The sequence below is a fragment of the Mastomys coucha genome, unplaced genomic scaffold (genome assembly GCF_008632895.1).
Source record: "Mastomys coucha isolate ucsf_1 unplaced genomic scaffold, UCSF_Mcou_1 pScaffold6, whole genome shotgun sequence".
Taxonomy (NCBI): domain Eukaryota; kingdom Metazoa; phylum Chordata; class Mammalia; order Rodentia; family Muridae; genus Mastomys; species Mastomys coucha.
In genome coordinates, this window is record NW_022196912.1 from 4,363,987 (window position 1) to 4,383,797 (window position 19,811).

The window sequence follows — 19,811 nt, forward strand, 5'->3', positions numbered from 1 at the left end:
TGAAAACCTCCCCTGCAGAGCTTGATCAGTCAGACACAGAGGCATCAAGGCCCTGAATATTTCCTCCTGGGCCAGAACACAAAAGCTGGTGTCACCTATGTGCACACTGTGTTAGAGAGCAAGCAGTTGGTTTTTGTAAAGTAGGAAGAGGGCATGAGGGAGGAAGGAGGTGGAGGGTAGACATAAGGAGGGAGAGGAGGGAAGGAGTCAGAGATACAGAGGAATCAGGAGACAGCAGAGAAAAATTCTAGTGGCCATATGGAAGGTGCACAGAGCCACAGGCAACCTTGAAAAGAACAGTGGGTGCCTATAAGATGGAAAATGCCACAACAGTTCTTTGGAATTCGTATCATAATGAAAGAAATGATGAATTATAGGAAAAACAAAATGGAAGAAAGATTTCTTGGACCCTAAGGGAGGACTTTGGAGCGAAATGTATAAAATCAGTCAATAAAGGGCCTCTCTCCCCTTCGTGGTTCAGGGATATTTCTTCCACCAAATTGCAGACCTTGCCGAGCCACGGGCTGGAGTCCATTCAGACGCTCATCGCCATGTCATCCTACTCACTGAAAACACTGCCCTCCAGAGAGAAATTCCCCAGCCTCCTGGTTGCCACGTTGACCTACCCTAGCCACTGCTGTGCTTTCAGGACTGTGCCGAAGAAAGAGTAAGTGACCAGGAGAGGCGACCACCGCTGCCCAAGAGGAGCTCAGGTCTAGTCCCGTGGCCCACAGTGCCCTGGCCTTTACTGGCTGCTTTCCCAGCCAACTCTGCAGTTGTGGAGTGGCTTTAAGACAGACAAAAACAAAGTGAGCTATTCCTCATCCTGACATCTCCGCGTGCTGGAGCTCTGTGCCTCACAATCCTGCCAAACGCTTAAAGCACCTTTGCAGCACCTTTGCAAGACTTGGTGTCAAAGCCCGTTCTCTCAACAGAAAACATTTCACCCAATTAATCTTGAATTTAAAATTGTCAGAGTACTCCGTGGTTTGGTTTCGGGTTTGTTTTGTTTTGTTTTTAAGCTAGTTGTCTTCCACGGAAAGCAACTTCCATTTCCTAAGAGAAACGTATTATTCACTACAGATCAGTTACAGAACAGTATGAAAAGGACCCGACTCCAGGCTGCGGGTGGGGTAGGTGAAGGTGAGGGAGGCAGCAGTTAGGGGGCAGAATTTCATTCCTTTCAGCATTCTTTCTCTGGATTTTTCTAGCTGAGAGGCATTATTCTGCATCTGGCCCAAGCACATGTCACACGTATAAATGAAAGAAAAAGCAACAGCTAGCTTTGCAAAGGTGTGGTGCAGTCACGTAACACTTCCTCCTCTCCCACCAGTCTCAAGCTTGTTTGTTTTCACTGCAAGCCTTGATGCGCTCTGTTGTTCTTATTGTGCAACACACTACTCCCAGTGGGAAAATGCAATGCTCTGAAGGGTCATTACTGCAGCCTGCAGAGATGTGCTCAATCAATTCATTAGATAAGGCACCGTGGAACGACACCACGCTCCCACTGCCTTTGTTGGGAATTAACTTATTTATAGCTGATTAACCAGGCTGTAGAGTGTCTGTGTGTGTGTGTGTGTGTGTGTGTGTGTGTGTGTGTGTGTGTGTGTGAGTGTATGCGCGCGTGCCTTGAAAAGACTAGATTCTACCTAAATATTTGGGACAGTTGAGAAAACAACTTAGAGGCCAGTGAAGATGAGTGGAAGTTCAGTCTGTGAGGCTTGGGTGCAAACTGATGCACCCTGTCGATAACACACTTGGCTGCCCGGACACAGCTTTCAAAGACATTCTTGCTAACTGTGGACATAGAATGTGTATCATCCAGTGTTGTCATTTGGAGGCCAAGTCCCTGTTAACTGTGGACTTGTCTGCATACAGTATCTCTGTCAAATACTCAGCCCATCACACAGGAGGCAGGTGGGGACTGGGATGGGGACAGAGACTCAGTCCAAATTTACAAACATAGTAGCACCTAGAATAAAAAGAGAATTAGTCTTTGAAAGACCGTGTGGTCAAATCCCCGTCTTTCTGCATTTGCACACTACCATTACTACAAGGACTTGTTTCACTGATACTGGAGAGCAGAGCAATGTCCACTCTGGGTGTCTCCCCTCTCCATCCTCTGCAAGCAAGGCTGCGGCACTCCTAGCAGCCCCTTCACCCTCATTTCTTATTCCTGAGCCTCAAGTAGGTTTGGTTGACATGCACCAGCCTTCTATCTCCTTGTCACATTCCCTTTCTCCAAGCCAAACTTCCCAGAGGGGAAGACAGAAGAGAAGGGAACACCAATGTTAGGTTTTGCAAAAGGCTGAAGGTCTACAAACACAACAGTAGACCCAACCCCACAGAATCCTGACGGAAAGACTTCCAGTTACAATTCAAAGCCGTGAAAGCCAAGTAGTTAATCAAGGCCAATAGGAGGGAGAAGAGTTGGTGAGGAACAAACTTGAGTACACCACAAAAGCAGGTTTTCATAAGCATTGAAAAACTCATGATTCAATAAAACAAATTTACACGGTTTTTTTTTCCCCACCTCTCCGGAACCCACACAAAACACTTAGCATTCAGAAGCATTTTCTCTAAGCTGGAGACACTAAGAACAATGCAGGAGGGTACATACGCTCTCCTCGGGAAGCATTTCAGTCAGGACAATGGTGCAGAATTCGCCCAGAGAAGGGTGGCTAAGGAATGTGGATGAGTAATGCATAAATAGACACGATCAGGTTAAAGGATCAAAAGCTCAATGGCTTGTTTTTCTCTTTTCCTACCTCTTCTCTTTCAGACAGAATTTTTCATTTTCCATTTTTGAAAACTTTTCCAAACAATGCGAAAGCACAGTTAGAAAAGCGAATAACGAGACACTGTAAGTATTCATGCAGACATGCGGAGCGGCGGCTCGTTCTGTGGGCACCTTATTGTCATTTGCTGCAACGATTTTCTTTTGATAAAAGTCTTGGTGAGAGGATGTTTGCAAGGTAGTTTTTCTATAGTTTCAAATGGGAATATTTTTCCCTTGCAAGTGCCAACTGGTTGTACATGTTATCGTAGCTGTTTAAGGGAAAAGCAAAATGAAATGAAAAAGTCTAAGAATATAAGGAGGTTGTTACTATAAACATTAGTGTGTATAAAATGGCAGTTTTATTTTTTAGGCATTTGGGTGTCACTAAGGGCTACTCTAAATGATAGCTTCATCTGAAGTAATTGTCACTAGTCATACTCCACAAAGACAAGCTGATTGCAGACATGGCTTCTAAAGGCAATTACTTCCTGTCCAAGGCCAAGCTCCCAAGCGTGGCGTTACTCTTTCATGTGTGTGTTCTGGTAAGTGTGGATGCACATGCATGTGCTTGTATGGGAGGCCAGAGGTCACCTTGGACGTCCTTTGTCAGGAGCCATCTACTTTGTGGTTTTGAGACAGGGTCTCTCCCTGAGACCGGAGCTTACCAATTAGGTTAAAGCTGAGGGATCGATCGTCTCAGCTCCACTTTCCCAGTACTGGGGTCCTTAGTGAACACAGCAAGCACTTCACCAATAACACCATCTCTCCAGCTCCGTTACATTAATCTTAATGTCATCATTACCATACACTAAATGGCAGCTCCATTTCCATTCTACTGACTGATGCCTAACATTTTTCTTGCTCTAAATGCTGACTGCCCTGGCATTTCACTTACCTTCTGTTGTAAAAGAGCATGGTCAAAAGGCAGCCCTGTGTCCCTAAGCCGCATCTATCATTACTCCTCCATGTGCCCTGAAGGACTACAAAACCAGATGTCCCTCTCAGATACTCTGCAGATCTCTTCTCTTTCCTCTTCTCCTCTCAATCTCAGAGTGCTTTGGAGACAATGTGGACCTGGAGGTATCTCAGAGTTGGATGTGACCCTTGGTAGTAATATTCTTGCAGCACAGAGCTGGACATGTTCCTTCTGGGGAGAGTAGTTCTGGGCAGCGCTTATGCTTTCTGAGACATATGTCCTCTCAATAGGGAGTGATAGAAATGAGACTTGACTTTCAGACCCAGACTGAAGTGCGTCATCCTGGCAACACCTAGGATGGATGTCAGCCTGTCCCCTTCCTTGCTCTTTGAGTCGCTGCTTTCTACCCTACAATATTCCTTCCCCTGTGCATCCTTCTTTGTGTCTCTCAGTCTCCTTCCACAGGACTTCTTTGCAGTCATGTGGCTTTATACTTATACAAAGAAAACCACTTCTAAGTACAGTTAGTTGTGGTGCCAGGGGTGGTTATGGTGAGACTTTAACTCACCCTCAGTACCTGTTGTTACTTAGCCCAGCCCCAGCCTTTCCAGATGAGCATCCCCTTTGAGCTCACTATGGGAAGAGGCTTCAAGCTACCTGAAATTAATAGATAATCTAATTGAGTTCCATTGCTCCTGGTGGAGCTACTGTTTTGAAATATAGGCCTAGGTTGGCCTCAAACTCACTACGCAGTCAAAAATCACCTTGAAAGTCTAATCCCCTGCTTCTGGTTCCTGAATTCTGGGAGTAAGGGAGTAAGTATGCACTCTCATATCCAGTTAATTTGGTCCTGCATGCTGAGTCCAGGGCCCCAGGCACCCTATGTGAGCACTCTACCAACTGCGCTATGTCATCAGCCCCTGAAAGCACTTTTTTGATAAATGCAAAGTTCTACCAGCTAGCCATTCTCCAGCCGTCCTGAGCCTCACCTGTTCAAGTACACACAGTGTTCTCACGACCGACCTCCACTAACTGTAGCTGACCCCACTGTCCTCCTAAGACACCCTCCCATAGGTACTCATTCTCTATCAGCTGTCACTGGAGCAGTAGTGTAACTGCTTCTGCCTCTTACACCTTCTAACTCCTTAAGTCCATTTATACTCCCTAATTGAGCTGCAGAATCCACTGTTGTCAGTAGGAATGCTGCTGCCCTTGAGAGCTAGCTCAGGAGAAGATCTGCCAGAAAGGCCTGGCAAGTCAAAAAGACCAAGGAGGGATCGAGGAAGGATCGCTTATATCTTTTAAGAAATCATGGCAGCATTTTTAGGCATCCTAAATTAATCCCTCAAACAGGTGAGATGATTTGATAGGACAAAGAGAATAAAAGAAATCAAAGCCACAATAGTTGGAATATTTTTATCCAGTTTTGTGTTACTATTTTGTATGAAGCATCTACAGAACCTGCTTGACATGCAGGTTTCTGGGCACTGTGCCTCTAGATTTTGATATGCATTTTTAACAAACGTCCCAGTGGTTCACATAGACACTGATCCACGGACCACACTTTGGAGACCACTGACTGAATAATGATAAAGATCTCTGAGCTGAGGATGTGAAGGTGAAATATTGGCACTGTCCCCAGAAGGGACCTTGGGCATATGTATACCTTCTTTCCCTTGTATATCTTGGTTCCCTTTCTAACCGTACAAGGGATTCAACCAGATGATCAATAAGCACCAATATTAAGAAGGATTTGTTTCCTTATTCATTCTTTATAACCACAATCTCCTGGAAAACTAACAGTATGAAATTTTGTTGATGTAAATAAACTAATAAGTGTGTTGCTTTAAAGTCGTTTAATAATGAAAGCGGTGAGGTTGCTCTGCCTTCCTCCGTGTGGACACAGCTCTTCCCCAGATCTGAACCCTGCTCCAGGATTTTCACCTTCTTTTCCCTCGAGTACTAAAGGCCTCAGATATTTTCTCTCATCAATTCAGAGAATAGGTACAACTTCCAAGTATAGAACATGAAAGGTTTTGAAAGTAGGGAAAGATACTTTTTAAAATACATTTTAATTAACGCTTTGAGAATTTCATGTATCATAGTCACCCAGACACATGCCCCCAAATCTTTCCCCATCTACCACCCATCTCTCCACCTCTCCTAACTTCATGTTTTCTTTTATTTTTAAATAACTCACTGAGTGCAGTATGTTCTGCCCATAAACTCATAAGTGTGGAGCTACCCACTGGAAACATGATTGACCTACCAGGAGCCACACCCTTAAAGAAAATGGACTCTCCCTTCCCAAGAAGCCTCTAACTGTCAGTCTATCATCAGTAGTCTGGGCTCATACTCACTTCATACTGTAACGCTGGCTGGCTTGATCTTGTGCAGGGCTTAAGGGGGGGACTGCTGCTGGGAGGTCATGAGAGCAGCAGCCAGACTAGTCCTGGGGGAAGAGATGAATAGATGAACTTTTGTGGCTAAGCCTGTCACTAACACATATTCTTTGGCTTTTGACCAATTGTAGCCATCTGCATTAATTGTCATTCACTGCACAAAGCAACTTCTTTGATGAAGAATGAGAGCTGCACTAATCTATGGGCATAGAGATTGAATTTAAAGGGCAGTTGGACACTATGTCTATGTAGAAAAATAATAGTAGTCGTTTACCCTACTATTGTAGGGAAATAGTAGTGGTTACCCTATAGCACCACAATCATATGTTCTAGCCATATTTATAGTACCAGGCATGCATTTTCTTGTAGAGTGTATCTAAACTCAATCAGAAGTTGGTTACCCCTATAACAGTTGAACCACTACTACGTCTGTGGGTGTATCTTTCCACACAGGTCATTATTATAGTTGGCAGGGTTCCCAGATGAGTATGATTATTAAAGACTTGCTTTCCCCCATCAGCCTACAGAGCACCTTCTAGTACTACGAAAGCTGGCCAGTATTAAGGAAGCTACCCTCATCATTCCTGGAACAGAAAGATACTTTTAATGAGAGAAACTCTATGGTAAAATACATACTTGCAATAAGCTTTCCAGAAAATTATCTCATTTATCCAACTTCCAAAATTATCAGATAACGGACAAAGTCAAAACTCACTGAGCACACATCCACCGCCAAATATATGCTCAATGTTCCCATTTGCTATTAATGTCTTCCAGATCCAGGGCTTCCCTAGGCTGGATTTACTCACTCCACAAGGATTTATTGAATAGAACCAAAACTCTGCTAGACACCATGACTTCAGAAAGAAGATCTCGACCTTGGTAGAGTTCTTGTCTTGCAAACATTAATACCTGAGTTTGATTTTCAGAACACATATTTTAAAAAGTGAAAGAAGAAAAACAGCCAGATATGGTCAATAATCTTGTAGTCCCAGTGATAGACAGTCAGAGACCGGCCAACCAGCCTAGCCTACTTGGTAACCTCCAGGACATTGGAAGATCCCATCTCAAATAACAAAGGTGGAAAGTTGCCTGAGGAGTGGCATGCATAGTTCCCCACTGTCCAACACACAGAAAGACAAACACACACACACACACACACACACACACACACACACACACACACCAAAATTAAGAGTCAGTCAAACATGAGTGGTCATACCTATAGTCTAACACTTGGGAGATAGGATCAGGAGTTTAAGGCCAACCTTGGCTGTGTAGCAAGTTTAAGGTCAGCCTGGGCTACATGGGATCCTGTCTCAAAACTAAGATAATATTAAACAAGATAAACATACATGCTGGTAAAATTGTTTTCATTACTAAGTATAACTCCTGCAGAGAAGAAGGATAACAAAGTCTCTGCTGAATAAGAGCAAGAATAACACGTCTTTCAGGATGAGAGAAAATTTACCAAAAAAAAATTTCCAGAAGTAGGCAGAACCCAGATCAAGCAAAGCCTTGAGCATCATGAAAAGGAATGTGAATTTTATCACATAGGCATGGAGAAGAGTTGAGTTGGATAAGTAGAACTCAGAATTCTGTTTTGGAAAAGAATTTCCAGGAGTTTGGAATGGGAGAGAACTGAAACTAGATAAGGCTGTCAAGAAAAAAGTCAATAGATATGCCTCTAAGAGAGAGTATGGATGCAGGTCCAGGAACAGACTCACACCCTAAGGAGTTCTAGCGTTCACCTTTTTGTCTAGTGTTCCTTTTCTCCCTCTACTCCTATCCTCCCAGTCATCTGCTGCTGTTTCCTAGTTTCCATTTAGAACACTGGATTAGCCAGGAACTTCAGTGCAAACAAGTCTCCATTCGTTGATGATTCTTAATGCTGCAAACCATCTCATCTGTGCACTATTACAACTTGTAAGCAATTTGGTTAGCAGCTAAACAAGATGAATAGCTAAGAAAATGCCAAGAAAGGATTTTTTTATTTAGCGTGTATATATTATGTCTTTAAACTTGTTTTTCAAAGAAAATCATTCCTTGTAAAGAGCTTCATTAAGTCTTTGCATCAATGTGTTAAGTAGATATATTTTATAGTGTCTAGATAGCTTTTCATTTTCTTTTGAAAGAATTCCATCAAATGACATAATTTAACAAATAGATGTAAGGCTAAGGCCATGATGGCTTTGTTTTGTTTTGTTTCTTAGGCTTTAAAAGCCCACTAAAGATTCTTGAATTTCTTTTAATACTCAGAGTCATGGGAACCTCTTATGTTTCCCTCAAGCCAAATGTTTGTCTTGCAGTTATTCTGCCATCTTTGAGGAGAATGAACTCAGTGGCTGGGATTACGATTATGGCTTCTGTTCACCCAAGACACTCCAGTGTGCTCCAGAACCAGATGCTTTCAATCCCTGTGAAGATATTATGGGCTATGCCTTCCTTAGGATCTTGATTTGGCTAATTAATATACTGGCCATCTTTGGCAACTTGACCGTCCTCTTTGTTCTCCTGACTAGTCGTTATAAACTGACGGTGCCCCGCTTCCTCATGTGCAATCTCTCCTTTGCAGACTTTTGCATGGGGCTCTACCTGTTGCTCATTGCCTCAGTGGACTCACAAACAAAAGGCCAGTACTATAACCATGCCATAGACTGGCAGACAGGGAGTGGCTGCAGTGCAGCTGGCTTCTTTACCGTGTTCGCCAGTGAGCTTTCTGTCTATACCCTTACGGTCATCACTCTGGAAAGGTGGCACACCATCTCCTATGCCGTTCAGCTGGACCAAAAGCTGAGACTGAGACATGCCATCCCAATTATGCTCGGAGGATGGCTTTTTTCTACTCTGATAGCCACATTGCCCCTTGTGGGTGTCAGTAATTACATGAAGGTCAGCATCTGCCTCCCCATGGATGTGGAATCCACTCTGTCACAAGTCTACATATTATCCATCTTGATCCTCAACGTGGTGGCCTTTTTTGTCATCTGTGCTTGCTACATTAGGATCTACTTTGCAGTTCAAAATCCAGAGCTGACAGCGCCTAATAAGGATACAAAAATTGCTAAAAAGATGGCCATCCTCATCTTCACAGACTTCACATGCATGGCACCCATCTCTTTTTTTGCCATCTCAGCTGCCTTCAAAGTGCCCCTTATCACTGTCACCAACTCAAAAGTTCTACTGGTCCTTTTTTATCCTGTCAATTCTTGTGCCAATCCATTTCTGTATGCAATTTTCACGAAGGCATTTCAGAGAGACTTCTTTCTGTTGCTGAGCAGATTTGGCTGCTGTAAACACCGGGCTGAACTCTACAGGGGGAAGGAACTTTCTACGTACACCTTCAACTGCAAAAATGGCTTCTCGGGAGCAAGAGAACCTGCCCAGGCTGCCCTGAAGCTGTCCATAGTGCACTGTCAAAGACCTACACCTCCAAGAGTGTTAATTCAGTAACTGCATTACTGAATTGTACCTAAATAGGTCCAAAAAAGTCTACGTTAGCATATTTTGTTACTTTAATATAATGTGTTTTAGAAAAATATTTATCCTTAGGCACTTCAGGAGAATTGAAGCCTGCTTCAGAGGGTGGCCCATGACACTTGATGACATAAATTTCAGAAGGGTGTAGAAATTTTTATAATTTAGACAGAATACTTTTGTTTGTTGAATCTAACATTAAGAAATCTAAGTTGTTATTTTTCATATCTTTTGATCTTTTTCACTTCAGTCTTGTGATTTACAATGTAATCTCCAAATATATTACTTCATAACAGATTGGAAATTTAAAGTGATCTTTGTCCTCAGATAGTTTGATAAATACATTCAAAGAGATGCACTGTGCAGTGTGGTAGCTGTTAGCCTTGCATGGTAAATAAAAGTTTCTTAGCCATATTCCAAGTACTTCACGGATCTCACTAGTTATAGGAGGCACAGATGCAAACTGTTTTCATCAGTGCAAGGAGTTCTATTACACAATTCTGTTCTAAAGACTTCTGTTTCCCATTTACACTCTACTTACTTAGCTCTCCATCTGAAGGCACATTTCTGCATACTTGTTTGACTTACAGATCATGAACACCCCATGGGTAGGAACCCATCTCAGCCCATTTTGTTTCCTCATTTCCTATCTCAGGATCTTAGAAGTGATACACAGCAAGCATGACTAGCTAGTTAAACTTCCTAAATCTACACAGAAAAAAAATATTTCTACCACCTTAGTACATTTTTTGAACATTATATGCTTTACATTTTTTGCCCCCTCCCAGTATCCCTTCTCAGAGTTCTTCACCCAATGCCCCCTCCCTTTCACCTCTGAAAGGGTGCCCCTCCCAGAGAATCACCCCTTCCCTGGAGCATCAAGTTTCTACAAGATTAGGCACCTTCTCTCCCACTGAGGCCAGACAGGGCAGTCTTCTGCTACATATGAGTGTGGGGGCGGGGGGTCTTCAGACCAGCTCACATATGCTCTTTGGTTGATGGCTTAATCTCTGGGAACTCCCAGGTGTCAAGGTTAGTTGACACTGTTGGTCTTCCTTTGGGGTTGCCATCCCCTTCAGTTCCTTCAGTCCTTCCCCTAACTTTTCCATGGGGTACTTTTGCATTTTTAAGCAAAACAAAATATTTAAATTTTAAAAATTAACTTATATTATTTCTGTGCTTTGCAGTTTATTGGGAAATATATCTAGTACTGTCAGAAGCACGTGTTACTTAACTACAGTTGACTCTTGAAGACAACTGACCAATGGGTCTAACTGTGCAACTTTTGATTTGCCTTTTGATTGAAAGTTCATTACACACACAGAATCTTGGTGAGTGTATTATATAATCCCACCAACTGAATCCTCAGGAAATCCCACAGTTCAGATGCCATTATCTTATACAAGAATACCCATCACCATTTTTGAAAGTACTGAAAACTAGAAAAAGATTCAAGTAAAAAAATTCAATCTCAAAGCTCACTCGCAAAGCCTAGCCTCTTTAGTGATTCCCATACTGAAAAAAATCATTGTTTTCCAGGAGTTACTTTGGGTTGTAATACATCAAAAAATAGAATACACTGATGGATTGACAAATATTTATTGGGTAGCTAGGTTTTGTTATTTAAAGGCTTATATCCATTCAAAGTCCTTAAGTTTTCCCAAATTTTATTATGAACATTTTCAAATGTACAGAAACATTGAAGAAACTATGTAGTAAACACTCATATATCACCACCATTTACAACAAGCAATATGTTACTATATTGACTTTCATACAATTATCTGTTACTTATCTGTCTATCAGTGTCTTATATATTTTGATATTTTAAAGTAATTTTCAGGTATCAGTTTTACACAAGAGTATATATTTTACACCCCCATGTATATGAACGTCAGTACTCATATTCACCAAGTGAAATATCTAATATTTATTTATATTGTAGGCATAATTTACATGAAGAGAAATGGACAAATCTTTTTTTTTGTCTTTTTATTTTGTTTTATTTTTGCGTTTTCTGTTCACTAAGGACTTTGCACATTTCTTTTTTTTCTTTTTTTTTTTGATATTTTCTTTATTTACATGTAAATTTCTCCTTTCCCAGTTTCCCCTCCAAAAAACAAACAAACAAAAACAACAAGAACAAACCCCTGTTGCCTCCCCCCATGCCTGCCACCCCACCCTCTCCCACTTATTGGCCCTGGCATTCCCCTACACTGGGGCACAGAACCTTCACAGGGCCGAGGTCCTCTCCTCCTATTGAAGATCGAATTTGCAATCCTCTACTTTACACATGCTGCCTGAATAATCAGACCCACCATGTGCAGTCCTTGGTTAGTGGTTGAGACCCTGGGAGCTCTGAGGGTGCTAGTTAGTTCATATTGTTGTTTGTCCTAAGGGGCTGCAAACCCCTCAGCTCCATAGGGAAATGGACAAATCTTAAACCACTTGAGTTTTGAGAACAGCATGCACCTATGTCAGCCACACTGTGTAAGGATTTAGTATAGTTACAGTTGGAGAGTTCCCCATTGTAGATGATGGCTGATACAGTTGGAGAGTTCCCCATTGTAGATGATGACTGATATTCTCCACAGACTAGTGTTTCCTGTCCTAAATGGCATGTAAGTGCAGGTCTATGATACATAAGCTTTTTCACATGGCTTTGGACTCAGTTTATTATTCCTACTATTTGTCTACTTAATTGCTTGAATCCATCCATTCCTTCACACTGCTGATTACATTCTACTATATTAATATTAAAATTCTCTTCTCCTACTGATAGCTATCTTGGATATTTCCACCTTTCAACTTCCTCTGAGCATCTTATTAAATAAATGTCTAACCATAGCTAGATTCTACACATTTAGTTTGGTTTCAAATCTTAAGTCATTATGTAAAATGATTCAAAGAAGATTGTAAGACTTATAAAAAGAAATCTCTTCTATGTTTACATTGATGATCTTTCTGCTCATAAAGAATGGCTTGGTTCAGGTGGAGTCCTTTCTTGCTCATCTTAGAGTCTGTCTCAGCAACACAGCACAATACTAACTCATCATACTACTTATGTAACTACATGATATTCTTCCTGACTCATAAATCCCAGGAAGAAACAGCATACTAAGAAAAAGTAAACTAAGGAAATGATTTAAACCCATCCTTGTAAATAAACTCATAAGCTAGCACACACTCAAATAGATTAAGTCTAAAGAACACATAGCATACTCTGAAAGCAACTCATGACCTCTTACACAAATAATGGTCCTTATTTTCTACATTATAACTGAAGCTTTAATAAATGAAGTCATAGTTTGCTGTCTCCCTTATTTGCATATTCTCTCTTCCATAAGCTCTATGTTTGAACTCTCCTCTAACCTAGTTCTTTACTTTGTGTCCTAATGCCATGCATGCAACTCAGGATGTTTCTCCACTTACTCCTGGACTTTGCTATAACTACATACTTCGTATTTCATACCCAGTCATTTCTGGTTCCTCATCAACATATAAACCACTGATGAACCTTCCTAAAATCCATTTCATTTCAATACATGCCTGCACAGAATCCCCAAGGAACTCCTCAGCACCTGGATAACTGCCTACTCTTAGGCTTGCACTGAGAGAACTATAGAATCTGTCCTCAGATCTGCTCACCGATTCTTCTGCTATTTCCTTCATGAAGCAAACAGAATCAGTGACCCTTCCCAAAGCCATTCCCTTCCACTGCCATGCTGAAGTCCTTCTCTAATGTATTATACCTTTTAAGATATCTCCACTGTGTAAAATAAAGGACATGGTAAATGTATAACCCACCACCGTCTCTCTCTACAGACTTCTTTAGCTGCACTTCTGTGTGCTGCTTGGGTACTGCATGCATGATGTCTGATGCCTGCAGATATCCTGGAATTTGAGCTACAGAAAGCTGTGAGCACTGTGTGAGTGCTAGAAATCCAACCATGCTCCTTGGGAAGAGTAATTGGTGTTCTTAACCACCGAGCCATCTCTCCATCTCCTTTAGACTTCTTGAGCATTCTTCTGCATCACTTTTTCCCTTCTTTCTATACTGGGATATCAATTACATACACAAACCCATCCTTACTTCATCTATGTTAGCAACATAAATTATTTTCTTTTAACACATCTGTTTTCAACCTGGTTCATATTTAAAATTGAAATATAAGACTGCCTTTGTTAAGAAGTATTTCATGTTTGAAATGTCTAGAATGTGTGTTACTATCCTTCATGGCTAAATTACAAATACTCAATGAATTCATATCTCTTTCTTGTATTTTCTCACCATGTTAGATATTGTTATAAATTGACTGCAAAATGTCTTTAAAAAGACTAATCACGACTCTCTTCTTCACCTGCTTGCCTTGTGGGACTGAGCAACTGCTAGATCCTTAGACTTCCATTCAAGGCTGCTGCTGACCATTGTTGGGAGTTGGACTACAGACTGAATCTAGGTAAGATGTAATTACAGAAGTGGAAATGATCCAAAGCAACTACATCTGGGAAAAATTAACTCCAACATGGATAGTAACTCAGAAACCCTGCTTTCTTAAAGCTCTCTGCATAACTTGCAAGCAGATTTTTCTCTCCAGTTACTTTCTAAGGAAGGACCAGCCAGGAGGCACAGACTGCAGAAGCAGCAGAGCAGCTGGGACAGGGTCCTTCCTGCCTCCATCTACACCCAGGAGGTGCAGATCATCCACAGCCCTCTGTGCACCATTCCCACCAGGGGAGAGCTTGTCTCCAGAGAGTGCTCTGACTCCAAGACTCAGGTGAGATCACCATTTTCTCTCCATTGACTTTCTAAGGTGGGACCAGCCAGGAGGCACAGACCACAGAAGTTGCAGAGCAGCTGAGACAGGGTCCTTCCTGCTTCCATCTACACTCAGGAGGGACAGGTGATCTGCAGTCTTCTGTACATGGGTCTTACCAGAAGAGAGCTAATCTCCCAGGAGTGCTGGCACAGGTTTACAGAGCCACAGGAGGATCAAGCTCCAGTCAGAGACAGCAAGAACATCTAACATCAGAGATTACCAGATGGTGAAAGGCAAATGCAAGAATCTTACCAACAGATACCAAGACTACTTGGAATCATCAGTAGCCAGTACTCCCACCACAGCAAGTCCTGGATACCCCAACACACCAGAAAAGCAAGATTCAGATCTAAAATCATATCTCATGATGCTGAAAGAGGAATTTAAGAAGGACATAAATAACTGCCTTAAAGAAATACAGAACACAGGTAAATAGGTACAAGCCCTTAAAGAGGAAACACAAAAATCCCTTAAAGAATTGAGAGAGAACATGAGTAAACAAGTAGAAGCCCTTAAAGAAGAAACACAAAAATCCCTTAAAGAATTACAAGAAAACACAACAAAACAGGTGAACAAATTGAACAAAACCATCCAGGATCTAAAAATGGAAGTAGAAACAATTAAGAAATCACAAATAGAGACAACTCTGGAGATAGAAAACCTAGGACAGAAGTTAGGAGCCATAGATGCAAGCATCTCCAACAGAATACAAGAGATAGAAAAGAGAATCTCAGGTGCAGAAGATACCAGAGAAAACATTGACACAACAATCAAAGAAAATGCAAAATGCAAAAGGATCTTAACCCAAAACATCCCAAACTTCAGCAAAGTAGCTGGATATAAAATTAACTCAAGAAAGTCAGTGGCCTTCCTCTACACAAAGGATAAACAGGCTGAGAAAGAAATTAGGGAAACAACACCCTTCACAATAGTCACAAGTAATATAAAATACCTTAGTATGACTCTAACTAAGCAAGTGAAAGATCTATATGACAAGAACCTCAAGTCTCTGAAGAAAGAAATCGAAGAAGATCTCATAAGATGAAAAGGTCTTCCATGCTCATGGATTGGCAAGATTAATATAGTAAAGATGGCCATCTTGCTGAAAGCAATCTACAGATTTAATGCAATCCCCATCAAAATTCCAAGGATAAAACCTAGGATAGGGAAAACTATTCTCAACAATAAAAGAACTTCTGGTAGAACCACCATTTCTGACCTTAAGTTGTACTACAGAGCAATTGTGATAAAAAAAATAAATAAATAAATAAATAAATAAAATAAATAAATAAAACTTCATGGTATTAGTACAGTGACAGGCAGGTAGATCAATGGAATAGAACTGAAGACCCAGAAATGAATCCACAAAGCTATGGTCACTTGATCTTTGACAAAGGAGCTAAAACCATCCAGTGGAAAAAAGATAGCATTTTCAACAAATGGTGCTGGCTCAACTGGTGGTTAGCATGTAGAAGAATGCAAATCCATCCATTCCTATCTCCTTGTACAAAGCTCAAGTCCAAGTGGATCAAGGACCTCCACATAAAACCAGATACACTGAAACTAATAGAAAGGAAAGTGGGGAAGAGCCTTGAGCATATGGCCACAGGGGAAAATTTCCTGAACAGAACACCAATAGCTTCTGCTCTAAGATCAAGAATTGACAAATGGGACCTCATAAAATTGCAAAGCTTCTGTAAGGGAAAGGACACTGTCAATAGGACAAAACAGCAACCAACAGATTGGTAAACAGTCTTTACTAATCCTATATCCAATAGAGGGCTAATATCCAATATATATGAAGAACTCAAGAAGTTAGACTCTAGAGAACCAAATAACCCTATTAAACAATGGTGTACAGAGCTAAACAAATAATTCTCAACTGAGAAATACCAAATGGCTGAGAAGCACCTAAAGAAATGTTCAACATCTTTAGTCATCAGGGAAATGCAAATCAAAACAACCCTGAGATTCCATCTCACACCAGTCAGAAAGGCTAGGATAAAAAACTCAGGTGACAGCAGATGCTGGCAAGGTAAATAAAGAAAATATCTAATAAAACAGATTAGCAAGAAATATAAGATTAATCACCCTGGAATAAGTCATTTAAACTTACAAAAAACAACTTTAAAAAACATTGGTATTTGGTTCTTGGCTTACTACATTTCTTATAAAGGGCTTGCTTTTACTTTTCTTAATGTATTAAGTCTAAATATAAATTAATAACCTTTCTCACAAAGTATTTCAATAACTATGCTCATATAAGAAATAATCTTTTTCTGGCTGAGAAGATAACTCAATTGATAGAGTACTTGCCACACAAGCATAAGACACTTGCATATGCACATACCTCTCCCCCACCTTTTTCCTCACTCTCACTCTCTCTCATATACACTACATGCATGAAAATAATTTTACTCAAAATGGGTGATCAACTACCTACAGTCAACCAGCCTGAAAATATTAGATGAAAAACTTCAGAAATAGACAAGTGTCACAGTTTTGGTTGACCACTTTCCTACGTGGTACAATGAAATCATATCATCACACTCAATTGCACAAGGACTGAATCATGGTTTTTGTCCAGCATATCTACACTGTACTGTAGCAGCCACCTTGATTATCAGTTTCTCTGTCACAATATCACATCTAAATGATCTTTGTTTTACTTAATGGCAGGACAGAGTGTAACCATGATGATGCAAAGACAGCTCTAACACAACAATGAATTCTTCTGCTATGTAGCATTGAATACATGTAGACAAAGGCACTGTTGTGGTTTCAAGCTCCCACTGGGGTCTTAAGATGCATTATCCCTGGATAAAGATGGGTTACTGCATTTTTCAATTAATATTTTTCCCTGTGAGTTATTCTATAGGCTTCCTGCTTGCAGTTCAGATTTCTAGTTATAAATCACAGTGTTCACAGTTGATCTAGAAAATATTTACATGGAAAACAGTAACATTAACCTGCTAGAATATGAGTTAAAATAAAGTCCTGCTAACCCCCCCCCCATTACCATAACTAGCTCTTCTCTCCAAACTTCGTAGTTCCTTCACAGAACTTAGATGACAAACATTGAGATGTCAGTTAGGATTAGAAATGTGGTGCTCTGTAAAGTCTCTGCTGTGCAAAAGGATTGTGTGCACATCTTCAGCACTGACACAGGTCCTCTGTACATTGAATAAAACAAGCAGAAGAAGACCAGGCAATGTCAGTTACTTGGTCCCTATGAGACTAATTCTGTGCAATTTCAACAAGATCTTGGCTTGCAGGGAAGTAAAAAGTACATTTGATAGCACCATCAGACCTGAGCAGAAGAAAGGTTTGCAAAGTTCTCCAAGTATCCTGACACCAAATTAGAATGTGTGACACTCTCAGGCATCTAACACTGCAAACTCTACCCTCACAAGAGACACTTTCTCCATTATAAAATGATATATAACAACATCTATTAAGGTATTGTCCGCAAACTTAATAACTCGCATTATGGTACTTTGCTACAAAATGCAGTAAGAAACATGGCTATGTGGCATAAAGAGTTAAAGGGGAATACCTTGACAGAGTTGGAGATGGAATGACAGAGAAAGGAGGGAAGACCAAAAGAGGGGAGAAATAACAGGAACAAACTTTTATAAAAGTCACATAGAAGCTTCCTAAAATATATGTATAAATATATCTAAACAAAAGAGTCCAAATGGAGTTACCTCATAATGGGATAACCATTGCCCCTACTAGACACCACACACTAACAAATAAAAAGCTAAGGGTCAGGAATGGATTACACCAGTTCTGGAGTCATAGGCCAGTAAGGACGCATAAACTCCCAAGAATTATAGACGATTGTCAAAATTTTTGGTTACCTTTCAGAACATGACAGGAAGACCCTATTACTAAGGACAGCACACACTTGAGACAGAACATTTCCATCAAGCTGATATTGGTCCATGGCCAATGGCAGTGTAGTTGTACCAATGTCATGGGAGTAACAACCTACATTCTGGTTGAATTTAAGGCCTATTCCATGAGTTGAAACCCATACCTGGTACCATTACTAGGGCCAAGAACCTAGAGGTAGACAGGGAATTGTGGAAGTTTGTTCCAGTTCTACCTCCCAGCCCAATACTCCCAGAAATAAAACTCAGACTCAAAACATATTAAATACCTTGGCCATATATCTATGCCCTTCTGTGACTAGATCATATAACCCATTTATTATATAACCCATTATTATAATCTATTTACTCTAATCTACCTTTTGCCATGTGGCTGGTTACCTGTGCTCAGGTACCATGTATCCATCTCATCAGATCTTCCCTGAGTGAATCTCCTACCTGGCTCTTTCACCGAATTCTTTCTGCCTCCCAGATGTTGCAATTCATATTTCCTGCTTAAGCGATAGGACATCACAGGTGACACATCCATACAGATATAAGATATAGTCTCTACAATTCTGCTTTTTAGTCCAATAAAAGGCTCATTTTCTTTAAAATATAAGTTGAACACAGTATTAACAATTGTGAGGCAATTATAAAAACTATTAGGTAAGATTTACATTTATAATACCCACTCCATTATACATGGCAACTTATTCTATCATCTATTCCATCTTGGTGAGTTTAGAGTTCTGTATGTAAATCATTTTCTATCCTAACTTGTATTACCAACCTAAAAACATCTTCTTAAACCTAGAACATCTTTGTAAATCCTAAACAGCTTAAGCTATGACTATCTAGTCTTTAACACCATCAGAGACCTGAAAAGGAATAAATATTACTTGAGTATGCAGGAAGTGCAGCAACACAGCTTCCACAAATTACAGAAATGACAAAGGCAGCTGATGGCCTGGATAGTTCCCAATATTCTCTAAACATTAGAGCACTTATCTTCAGCCTTCAGCACAGACTATCTGCTAAACCTTTTGTGAAGCAGGAATTATGAAGGACTGACTTGCTTACCCTGTCTAGGCAGAGCTTAGCAATCAACTTCCCTGTATCCTTTTGTTCTTCTGGACACCATTCTGTCTGCAGAAGAAGTTAGGGCATATTCTTTGCCTCGTGGCTAGCTGGCCACAAATGAAACCATCTCCAAATGGAGGTCCTTTGATGCATACCATTTTCTTCCAAGTTAAATGGGTGATGGCAGGAGTTGGTATATTTCAATGTCAAAAAATCCTTAAATTAATAAAAATATTTTTAAATGCCATATTCTATGAATCTCAGAGGTTTTAGAAGACCATCTATAGCATATCTGAACAAATATATACTCGGGATATATATTTCTGTGATAATCTAGTATCTAAGAAGAACATGACTTTGATTGACTGTTGAATTATTTAATTATCCTAAAGAGTTTGTAATAAAAGTTGTTAAAAGGACTGGGACTAAACCTTGTGAATTATTTTTTTAAAAAATTGA

At 40.5% G+C, this 19,811-nt stretch overlaps 1 protein-coding gene across 3 annotated transcripts in view; it reads left to right on the top strand.

Annotated features, from left to right (window-relative positions):
- Lhcgr (luteinizing hormone/choriogonadotropin receptor) overlaps positions 1-9,988 on the top strand; it is a 48,972-nt gene extending 38,984 nt beyond the window's left edge. For 2 of the 3 annotated variants that reach the window (XM_031356360.1, XM_031356361.1), the window contains 3 exons: positions 482-667; positions 2,783-2,863; positions 8,407-9,988. In XM_031356360.1, coding sequence (XP_031212220.1) covers positions 482-667; positions 2,783-2,863; positions 8,407-9,550 — 1,411 coding nt within the window. In that variant the 3' untranslated portion in view covers positions 9,551-9,988. The remainder of the gene's footprint in view (positions 1-481; positions 668-2,782; positions 2,864-8,406) is intronic. The other variant, XM_031356362.1, reaches the window with a different exon arrangement.
- The last annotated feature ends 9,823 nt before the right edge of the window (positions 9,989-19,811 follow it).